This window comes from Myripristis murdjan, chromosome 1, assembly GCF_902150065.1.
Source record: "Myripristis murdjan chromosome 1, fMyrMur1.1, whole genome shotgun sequence".
NCBI lineage: Eukaryota > Metazoa > Chordata > Actinopteri > Holocentriformes > Holocentridae > Myripristis > Myripristis murdjan.
Window position 1 is genome coordinate 41,484,702 of NC_043980.1, and position 12,017 is coordinate 41,496,718.

At 39.7% G+C, this 12,017-nt stretch overlaps 1 protein-coding gene across 3 annotated transcripts in view; it reads right to left on the minus strand.

Annotated features, from left to right (window-relative positions):
• Positions 1-12,017, minus strand: part of LOC115369722 (glutamate receptor 2-like) — a 134,083-nt gene that overhangs the window by 16,810 nt on the left and 105,256 nt on the right. For 2 of the 3 annotated variants that reach the window (XM_030066502.1, XM_030066425.1), the window contains exon 17: positions 5,842-5,956. In XM_030066502.1, coding sequence (XP_029922362.1) covers positions 5,842-5,956 — 115 coding nt within the window. Of the gene's footprint in view, positions 1-4,373; positions 4,489-5,841; positions 5,957-12,017 lie in introns of all 3 variants that reach the window. The other variant, XM_030066585.1, reaches the window with a different exon arrangement.

Below are 12,017 nucleotides of genomic sequence, written 5' to 3' on the forward strand. Positions count from 1 at the left end.
AAAAAGTGAAGGGGGTCTGAATACTTTCTGAATGCACTGTACAGACCTGGAGAATCATGGACGACTTCAATTTCAAGGAGGCTCTGATAACCTTGAATCCCCCACTTTCTTCCAGCTGTACAAGATCTAGTGAGTATTTGGCTCTCTGAAGCAATTTTCAGCTACACTATTGAAGACTTTTACGGAATTATAGGGACCATTAACGAGTTGTGCTTTCTTGTTCAAATTGAGAGGATGGTGGCTATGTCTTTTTAGCTCTCAATCATTTGAAATCTATCACCACGAGCTACAAGCAAGAAAAGCTGAGTCTACTCATAAAGTAGGGCTGCTCAATTATAAAAAAAAAAAAATACAAAAAAATCATTATTTATTTTGGTCAATACTGAGATCACAATTATTTAAAGAGATTACTTAATTAACAAAATTAACTTTTGAAACAGCATGTGCTGAACTGTTTTTCCAATTGTCTTTTTAACAGTGGATTTCCTAGAACTGTAACTATAATTTAGTATTTAGACTGCAGTGGAAAGGTCTCGGGGACTTTACTTTTTTGTGTTTTTCTTGTTCCTTGTATTGTTTGGTCACAGACCACTTTGTGGTTGCATTTCAGGTGATAAAACAAACCTTGCCTTGTGGTGCAAACACCATCGTGTAACAAATTTTAAGTGTTGGGGAGGCAACTTTAAAATAGCTTGACGAGCAACAAGCAACTCTTGATTTAAACAATGAAGCGAATAGTACTCGTACTCATCAAAAGTTCTTTATCCGTACCAGATAAAGTTGACATCCTCCGTGTTCTCCTTGTTGGCCCAGCTGCACAACAGTGTGTCATCTGAGACTGAAAGTGAAACTAGCCTAAACTGCTTTCAACAATGATTTCAACAATGTCAAAAGCCTTCTGAAGAACAGCAAAAATGAGAAGAAGTCATACCAAAATGACACTTACACACGCAATGTATTAGCTATACAGTAGATGTAAGCCCATCATCTATAGTTAGATACACAGTGAGACCTGTTGGCATATACACTGCAAGATGCACAATTTTATCTCTAGGAAGTTTACATTGAAGAATGTTGTAAAATATCTCCAAAGTCACAGTGATGATAGAGAGGGGCATCCAAATGAAAAATCTATAGGAACTATGAGAAAGAGGACTTCCGGTATGATGGCGTGCTAGGGCAGACGTGCAGAGGGGAGCTCCGGAGTATTGTTGACTTTATTTTGATAGTTACGCCTATAAAGTGATTTTAACTTTACACCAACGACCCCCTTTTTTACTAAATACACGACAGGGATGTCGGAAGGGGGGAAGTTACGTGTATGTATTTGTGTGGTCTTGATTGTTATATAGGTGTGTGAGTGTGTTATTGTGTATGGGTTATTATGTGTATGTATGTGTGAATGTAATGTATAAAAATGCCATTACTTTAAAGTTGAATATAATTGTAAATAAAATCACATTATTTGTTGGTGGATGGGAGTACGGTTTAGCTGCACCCTCCCCACATTTCTGTGTTTTTTTCCATCCAAGGAGCTGTAATAAAGCTCTCCTATATCTCACATCCACTTTTGCAGAAGACGCCAAGTACAATAATATTGCAGTACCAAAACAATAAAAAATACTCCATTACATGCCCAATAAACACAGTGGACCAGCCACACAAGAGCTTCTGGGCATTACTCCCTTCTTCAATCCAAAATTTAGGACAATCTGTATCAGCTCTGACAACATTCCAGACATCTAAGCAGTAGAGGAGACAGAAAATTAACTGAATGTATGGAGGTAAATTTTCTGCTCTTATTCTGCAAAGTTTGGTGAATACAGTATGCTAATTTGAGTACGTTTTGTTTTTATCATGAATATAAAAGAATCACAATTACTGAATAGCTCAAAATCATATCACTGTCATCACTGTATTTTCAATGGGCTCTTGTCAATGCAACAGACTCTGAGTTTCAAAGGCAAAGCTGTCATCAGGAGCTTCCACAAGAACAGTGCCATGTCTGCAGCTTATACTGTTCAATTTAGAGGATGCCACGGAAGTTGAGCTGAACATCACGTTATGACAAGTGACATCAATGGTGAAGACGCTCCAGCCAGGCAGAAGCGTCCACTAAAAAGGTTAATTATCCAAGACTGTAAGACTGGCTCATAAATAAGCATATATGCCAACATGTAGTGTTAGTGTATGTTTATGAGTTGTATAACATAATACTCGGTATGTAGTGTTAGTGTATATTTATGAGTTGTATAACATAATAAATTATCTTGAAGGAGTAGATGTTTACGCCTGCCTGTGATTACACAGATTGAAAAATAAGCCAAAGTGATACCTCTTCTCTGAATAGACAAGCTAAGCCAGTGTGCTGCTGTTAGCCAGTGAAAATAGAGCGGAGTGGCAACTCTTCACTTTGTTACACAATCTATGTCAGTGTGCTGCTGTAGCTGGAAAGTTTCTCTGCCTTTTGGCTTGTGCGGTGCCGGTGCAGTTGTTATTATGTCAAATTCCGCGTTAAAAATAGATTCTGTTTTATTTGGCTAATTCTGCGATTCCGTGATCGATAAGTCGACAAAGCAAAAAGGGGAGAAAAAAAAAAAAGACTGGCCGGCCGGCCGATTGGCTGGCAGCACCGGCCGTTCTGGTATTCTCCAGAACGTCCAGATGGCCAGTCCGCCCCTGTACACTACCAACAGTTTGGCGAATTAGCACCCAGCACCCATCAAATGCAGATGAACATTTGCAGTGGTAGGTAGTTTTTCTTTTTAGTTCCCCAGACATGGTGGCTGATTAAATAAAAAATTGACGTGAAAAGTCCCGGTAAAAAGACAGCAACCAATAAAATAATAATAAAAAAAAAACAGAAATGCCTAGCAAAAAGACTGTTTCATGAAAGGTTGTGAAAGGATGAGAGGGGAAAAGAACTATGTAGTGTTCGCTTTGCCAAGTTTATGTCTCAGAAGAGGGGCACTTAAATTCATTTGTCACAGGAAAAATAAAATATAAAAACAAAAAATAAATAAGCAATTAAACCTTTGAAACCTAAGCAAATTCACTCAACTTCTAATTGAAAAATTAGCCAGAAAATTAGCACATAATTAGCTACAAAAAACTGAAAACTACCAGAAAAGTAGAAATGTAAATGCAATTATTGAAATCTGCCACCCTGACGAACAACCTTTTTAAAGTATGGACAATGGATTCTTGTTGAGTCATATGCATATTTAGGCTCAGTCATTGTACAGTGATTCACATATTTTTCCATATTTTTGTACTGTGTTACACATATTAACATTGCGAAAAATGCTGCCAGAGCACCACTGATCATAGTCTTACTGTGTGTACTGTATTATACATGTAAGGCTGCACTATAGTGTAGATTAAAGGCGCATTGCTATCTTGAAACAGTTAAAAGCAAGTGCGCAATTGACCAAAAAAAAAAAAAAAAAAAAAAACAGGTCTGAAGTCAGTGGCGTCAAGATAACAGAACAACTAAAGATAATAATGCGCACCTACCTACACACATGATAACGCGCATATACTCTGTTTGTTTCACATATAGAGATGCCTTTATGCACATAGGGATGCCTTGTTACACACACAAGGAATCCTGCTTCACCTCAGGTAGCTCTGATGGAATGCTGCTGTTGCTCACGCACTTGTGTGCACGAGCAGATCAGCAGAGAAACCTTCCCTCTGTCCTGGAAAATCCACCATTATAATAGGAATCCACCAAGGTGGAAGCGCACATAGCCTTTAAAGGGAATGGGAAATCTGGGTATTCTGATTGGTTTACTGTATGTTCCAACCAAAACACCGCCATGATAAATGAGGAGACTAATTACAACCCTTTTGAAAGGGTTGTAAAAAAGGTGGACTTGGACACACCCTAAATGCATGTGTGCCATGCTCTTCAAACTGTGTGCTTGGATCATTAAAATAGAGCCCTGAGTTTTCTGAGTGACATACACTAACTTTACAATGTGTTAGACACACAGATAGACAGAAAACAAACAGACAGGCAGCTTGACAACAGACAGACAGAAAACCATAATGTTACCGTGCCAAACTACAGTGAGTGAAATTATATTTCTGATGAGGTTTTCAGCTAACCTTAACAGAGTTACAACCTTTGTTATCATACCACCATTGAATATTATCTTATCTACATTAAACTCACTGTATAAGACTTGAGCAAAAGACACTTTAAGTTACATTTATTAAGCTTGCATTGACCTTATTGTATATGTTAAATGTGTAGGCAGTGTTTTGAAGTGGATTTATATCCATGCACATTTATAAGTAATTGCTGTGTATGTGAAATGTGTAGACAGACAGTGTGTTTTTAACGTGATTTTACATATAGAACTAACCTTACTTGTGGAGTCCTTGAAGCCACACTCTCCTTTATCGTACCACCACTTGTTTTTCATCTTGTCTAGGGTTCCTTGCTCATTCAGTTTCAATACCGCAAGGTTTACTGGCACTCTTCAATGGGAATAACATAAATAACATCATTATCAATGTTATCTTATGTTATTAGTGGAGCAGCAGTTCTCAAACTCTGGTCTGGGGACCAACGCAGGGCCCACAGAGGGATTAAAGATTGAGTGCTGGGGTGTTATCAGTGTTTCTGTCTCAAGAAAACACAGAGGAAAACTTCTGTTTTCTGTTTCTGTTAATGTTACTAAATATGCTGATATGATTAAAAGGACAATTACTAAAACTTGCTTCCAACATGTGTAGTTGGTTTACTTTAGGGGAGAAAACTTAGGAGCATGATGAATATTAATAATAATTAAAATTATTATATTGAATAATATAATAAGAAGAACCGTTAACTATTATTATTATCATTAAATATTATTATTATTACATATTAAATTTATGGTCAAAGGTTAAAAGCCTGTAATATGTTTACATATGCTGGTTTAAAAAAAGTTTACTGGTCTAACAGCATAACCCAAGAGTTATGCTTACTACAGACCATTTCTTTATTTTCTCACTGTACCACCATTCAAGACTAACAAGATAAAGTTAATTAAAACAGATTAGTTCCTGGTGTCCATGTATTATACAGGTCAGTATGTTGTCCGAAAGTGCACCAGTGTGTCTAATTTTGCTTGGACAGAGGGAGTGGTTGTGTGAACTGGGTAAAGCATGGTTAAAAGAGAGGGCTAAAGCTATGCACATTAGGTTTACGGCTGCTGTGATGAATTTGAAGGGATGTTAGGGCTCTTCTGCTTGGCTCCTGAGACAGAGAATGAGAGGCACTGCACTGAAAAGCCTTTGTGCTATATTCGCACCAGCTGCTATCCAGGCTAGAGCCATAGATAGAGAGTTTGCCTAGGTCGTACAAACTCATTTCATCAATGGCTCTCCTCCTGGCCAGGAGGGGGCGATAAGCACTGCTGCAACTATTTGGTTTGAGGTCATCTGATCCTAGCCTTGCCATTCCTGTACACTGACCTCAACCAGATGGGCTGCAGTGCATCGCTAGAGGAAGTAGCATAGACAACTGTGCCACCTGTTGGTCAGGTAGTAAATACTGAATGAATTATGAATTGCGTATAAACAAATAAAATATTAATCAATTATTATTTATGAATATTATGAAATAAATTATTATATTTATTGATGTGGAAAGCTACAGCAGCCCAGTGTAACTCTGTTACTCTGCGCTCTGATTTTGTGTTGTTGTTACTTTGCTGCTTCCTCTGATTGCTTACCCCTGTCACACAGTGTTACCTACATTACCTCACTATGTGTGTGTTTTAGTGTTTGTTCGTGTGTGTCTGTGTGTGTGTGTGTGTGTGTGTGTGTGCGTGTGTGTGTATTAACCTTGCTCTCCCCTCCTCCGCTGCCGCACTCTCCCTTGTCATACCACCACTTGTTTTTCAGTTTGTCCAGCAGCCCCTGCTCGTTCAACTTTAACACCGCCAGGTTCACCGCGTTTCTACATGAACACAGTGGCTGTTAGCAGTTAGCTTGTTACCATAAGCTCATGATCCCCCTCGTAATCTGGTGGATGACTCCTAGTGGTTTGCACATTAGCATAAACTTTTAACATTGGGAGATACAGATACATTGAAAGGAGACAGCTGGAATTTTTGAGAAGCAAGCTCATTTGCATTAGCACTAACATCTCCAAGCAGCCAAGCTCAACCTGCTGGATAACCCTCACAGTTAACATTGCAATATCTCTCAACTAGTACACACATGTGTTTCTTCAGGCAACCACACAGATATTAAGAACTCACCGGTCCCCATCACAGCAAAAATCTATTTCCATGAGTGGTCAACAGAAGTAATCATGTTAGAATTTGCTCTTAGCTTCCTTTTATTTAGGGAGCACATATACGTTTACAAATATGACTAGCTCATATTTCCTTAGTGGTCCCTCTTGCAGCCTAGCACCACCTGGTTGTTGCTATTGGTTGGCATGAAACTAAGATTTGATCAATCAGCATGATGTCAAATGTTAGGATAATTAGACCAAGGTCAGAAATATTTAAAATTTTCCTTTAAATAGATAGCAGGTTCACACACAAACTTTGGTGAGGTAGAAGTTAAAATTGTAGCACAAACTCATCATGAGTTCAACTGGTGGTGCCCCACTGGTGTGGCATATGATGGGGGAAGGCAAGCTGTGGAAGTGGGGATATATAAATTTGGTTGAGGACGGTGCTAGAAAAATGTCAGGAGGTTACCAAAACTTACAGGATGATTAAATGGGGAGAGTGTTGTAGGAGCATAAATGTAGTCATAAAACCTAATGTTTTCATGTGTTGTGATTACAATGCAAGTTGACTCGGAAATGGGCTCAACCACAGTCAATAGCATTCATTCTCTGGTAAGCCTAACCACATTTAGCCAACTGCATGGCCATCCATACATTACATTTAAATACATATAGAATGGAGTCAAATGTTTGTCTAGAGAGTGAAGCTAAAGAAAATTTCATGAGGTCACTAAAGTCACCAGGGTGCATGCTTAATGTGCTTACCAAAGTTCATGGAAATCTGCCCAACTGATTTTAGGTTTTAAAACCTGACAATTTAGCCAAAAGGTGCCATTACCAATAGTTCGTAGTAGTACCAAAATCAAGAGGAAATCTCCAATGTGGAGCATGAAAGCACTCGCCAAATATCCACTGATTAAAATAGATTATGTGATTTCTTGGATAGAAGGGTAGCACAATGAATGTGCTCACCGATTTTTATGGACATCTTCCCAATACATTCTGAAATATCAAAATTGGTATTTTAGCCAAAGGTTGGTGCTAGAAGAACAGGGACAGTAAAACTGACATGGTTCATCCTCTGGGTAGCATGAATGTGCTCACTAAATTTCTTGTCAAAATGGATGTTGAGATACTGTGTACTGTGTTTGCATGTTAGTGGTGCTAGAAAGACAGGACATGAATGCACCATAACTGACAGGATTCGTCCTGTGGGGAGCAAGAATATGCCAACTACATTGCTGAATGGACGGAAGGAGTTATGGATAAATGAATATGTGGACATATCTACATGGCCATCCTTGGGCTCCACCTGCCAGCAGCGTAAGAGTCCCTATTAGGTCCTGAAAGATGGTTATTAGAATTTCAGCATATACTACTTAATAACTCTGGATGCAATGACAACAATATCAGGCTAAAACACCATAAGCTGACTTGATTATCCTTATGCAAACTAATAATAATCAGAAATTAATACACATTAATACACGCAAATATCACCATTTACTGCTATTACACTGAGAAACATCAAATTAATTAAGTACTAACATAGCCATTCAGTCACTCATATCACTTTGTCAGATCAGATTACAGTTTATATGAATCTGTACATAGCAGGCTGGGCATTTTATGATCATAATTACATATTAGCATAGTATAATCTGGATTACTTGTTAGCTGTATAAATTAGCATTTTGCTATAAACACTAAATGCAGTGCATCTGGTGTTTGTGCATAATTGCATATTGCAGTTCCAACGCTATTGTAATGTTGATGTCGATAAAATAAACTTAACTAGTACATTTATCAATTTTTGGCATTAATTACAAAATAAGTTTATTTCAAATTGTACTGACCATTAGCAACAGCTAGTGGTGTGCACGGGGAGTTGGGGGTGGGGGGTTGGTGCATAGGGGTGCCCTCCTGGTTGAAAATCGTGCATAAAAGTGCCCTTTTTTTTTTGGTTGAAAATGCCACGCTAAAATGCCCTCCTAGTTGAAAATGTCGCGCTAAAGTGCCCTCTTGGTTGAAAACGCTGTACCCCTGGTGGCCTCTTGGCTGAAAATGCCACGCTTAAGTGCCCTCTGGTTGAAAATGCTGCTGCTGCTATTTCCATTACTCAGCACCTAAGCCACCACTCAGCACCCTAACTGTTTATTTATTATCCATTACCCAGCACCTTAACTGTTTATTTATTATTTATTATCTATATATTACATCCTAGGTTAATATACATTCACACTGTTTTTCAGACTGGAGGGGAAGTGGTGATTCCTTAAGAGGTCGAATCAAGTCAGTTAGTTCCTGAATCCCAGTACCGGGCGTCGGGTTCTGCCACTTGGTTCTTGGTTTCCTGGTTTCATACTAACTCTCCTTATCTATGCAATCATGTATATACTTAATTCCATCTGTATATTTCATTTCATATTCATTCATGTATATTTTTAGTTTTTAGTCTTTATAGTCTTTATAGTATATATTTAGCCTTTAGTCTATTTTATTTATCTTTATTATATGTTTCTAATGTTGCTACTGGAACACCAGAATTTCCCTGGTTGGGATCAATAAAGTATATCTATCTATCTATTTGGTCACAGTAGAGTTGCAATTCATGAGGTTTTTTTTTGCACCTGTATTTTCATATAGCCCTAGACCTATAGGTCGGAGCACCACTGTTATTCTATCTAGCTTGATTTTGCTTTCAAAAGACACCAGATTTATGGATTTAAATGTACAACTTTCAAAAATTTTCTCCTGGGGGAGCATGCCCCCAGACCCCCCCCCCCCCTAGGGAGAGTGCCCTTTTTTTCATTTTCACTCCTGCCTTTCAAAAATCCTGTGCACGCCACTGGCAACAGCATAGATATCTTCTGTTTGTTAACATAAACTCATGTAGAGTTAAAGACAGCAATTCCAGGGGTTATGAAGCAGCTAATAATACATGGAATACATGGTTGTATTAACTGGATAGTTAGTTCAGATTTAATGGGCTGGGAAATAATATTTTTTCCCCAAACATTTTCACTGATATGTGCTGTTAACATCAGTTAACATCAGTCTGGCAGGGCTTTGTAAGTAACTATGGTTGATGGTTTATTAGTTTACAATATTTTAATGATTGTATATTTGTTTGTCCAGGGACTATGGGTGGAAATTAGCTTTAGGGCTACAGCCTTGTACAGTGCATCTCTCCCTTTTGGGTTAATGTCTTCTGTACCTTGTCCCTGTTTTCAAAAAAATAAAAAATCACAAATCGGCTGTGTCAAACCCACTCCACGTCTTCTCTCCTCCCTTCCGCCAGTAGGAGGGATGGCGTAGTACTTGTGCCAGCGCGCACGGCGTGCCAAACTTGCAAAATCCACCTGGCCACACCCAGTTGCGAAGCACAGGTGCGCTGTGCCCCCGCCTTGCCTGGTCTGCGAAACTAGAGCCCTGAATGTTGTGTTTACAAACCTAAAACAAGAAATCCTACTCATTCCACCTTTAACTTTCCTCAATCCAAAGAGATTCTGCACTTCTTTAATGCAGATTACAAAGCTCTCGCTGACAAATGATGGAATACTTATGTGGTGTATAGTGGTTACCATGGTTACTGCAGCAGTTGCCCCTGCATTTGTCTTGCCCTGCTGTAAGGTCAGATTATAGTTTTGCAATTTGTGGTGGCTGCCACTGGGAACAATCACATTTTATTGTCTGTCACAATGACATTTGTATTATACTTAAAGCTATATTGTCAATGTCATCATCACATTCGTTGTTCTTCCTAAAGTCAGTTCCATCAAATATAACAGCTGATTCAGTTATAATGGAAGATCAGAAACATATTGAGAATTTAATATATGACACTGCCTATATGACAGTAAACGGGAGGATTACAAGCAGAGCAAATCATTGGACTTTGCTTTGTGCTATATGCTCTGTAATCACTCGTAGGTTTATACTTAGTATGTCACACATCATCCAAAATCAAAGTGGAATGATGACTGAATGTTAGCAACAAGTTGCTGATGTGATCGCAGTGATCACAGACTTCCAGACTATAAACTGACAAATATTGGTTCTGGCTGTTTTATTAGGCAGACAATTAAGACTGGCTTTTTTGCTGGCATAATGACTTGACAAATTTTTAAGTCAGAATAGACCCAGAATACCCTAGCAACCACTTATACCCTGCCAACCACGTTATAAGCTTAGCAACCATCTATAATTAACCTAGCAACAAATTAGCAGCCATCTAGGAACATCCTGGCAACTCCATAAAGACACCCCAGCAGCCACCTAGAAATACTTTAGCTACCACATACAATTAGTCTGGTGTCCCTGCACTCATGCACCATTACTATCATCCCTTCAACCTGTTCCTTTCCCAAAACATTCTAGGAACCAGCTAGTGGGGTAGAACCAGCATAGGCATTTGGTTCAAAGTAAATCAAGAGTTCTCCTTGCCAAGAAAACAGCTGTATGTGTTCAGTGATGTAACCATGTTGGCAGGAGAGTTTGTTACTCTCGTTATCCTTACTTCATGTAAAGCTCCACTCAACTCAACTCCAAGATAAGGTAAGGCAATTGTGGCTTTGAATAACTTTGTTAAAAACAACAATGCAGCTAATCAGGATTAATTTAGCTATCATTCATCTAATGAATTGAATTAAGCCCCTCATTGTTGCTGTGAGATGTGCATAACCATGACAGAAAGATCCACCCTCAAATGGCCAGGTGCTTGTTTTGTCACAATGGAAGTCTCAATACAGTTATTTCATCAGTTCCTCAAAGATGGCTGCCAGCAGGTGCACTGGTAATGCTAGAATTCCCTACACATTGCAAATTCTACCCAATTCACTTTCTATGACTAATACACGCTGGCAATAGGACCTAGAGAGGACCTTCGGTTAATAGTGAGCGTGTGATTATTATCCTATCATTATTATTACAATTACAATACTTCCGTGGGCTCTAGGTTTCACAGACCGGGTGAGGCGGGGTGCAGCGCAGCTGCGCTTCGCCAACTGGGTGTTGCCAGGTGGATGTTGCAAGTTTGGCAAGCCGTGCGCGGTGGTGCAAGTACTGCACCATTCCTCCTATCGGCGGAAGGGAGGAGAGAAGGTGTGGAGCGGGTTTGACACAGCCAATTCACTTTAAACCAATCAAATGAGCCCCTGTCCTCACCTTAAAATGCGCTCACACAATTGACATGGAGGTCTACTGCTGCAGGCGAGGCAGAGCCGGTGTAGTGGAAGTTTGGCTGACTGGCGCGCACACGTCACCAAAACCTCACAGGCAGGTGTCCAGAATGTCAGGCACATGAACAATGCAATAAACACCCACAAAAAACACTATTCAATGCTACTATCTCAATCAGCACATAAATTTATCTCCATATCGACTGTCCCATCACATCTGATGTCAGATCAAAGGAGATTGGCACCGTTTGTGCTGATTGTGAGGTTTTGGTGACGTGTGCGCACTGCGCGCCGGTCAGCCAAACTTCCACTGCGCCGGCTGCAAGTAGACCTGGTTTCAGATGGCGAGCTTTGGGCGAAGCCTTTTGGCACGAAACTGTCACTGCGCCAAGCTGAATCTGTCGACACTTCCCCCTGCTGCAACGCCACTCCTATCTCAGCGCACGTCGGTCTGCCAAACTACCAAACTGTGAGCCCCTCGGGTGGTGCTGGTTCAGACTAGCTCTGCGCGGGGTTTGCCTCACTGCAACTTTTTTGTTTTTATGGGTATGGAGCATGAGTAGAAATCCAACACAAATTTCCCACTCTCTGGGGCA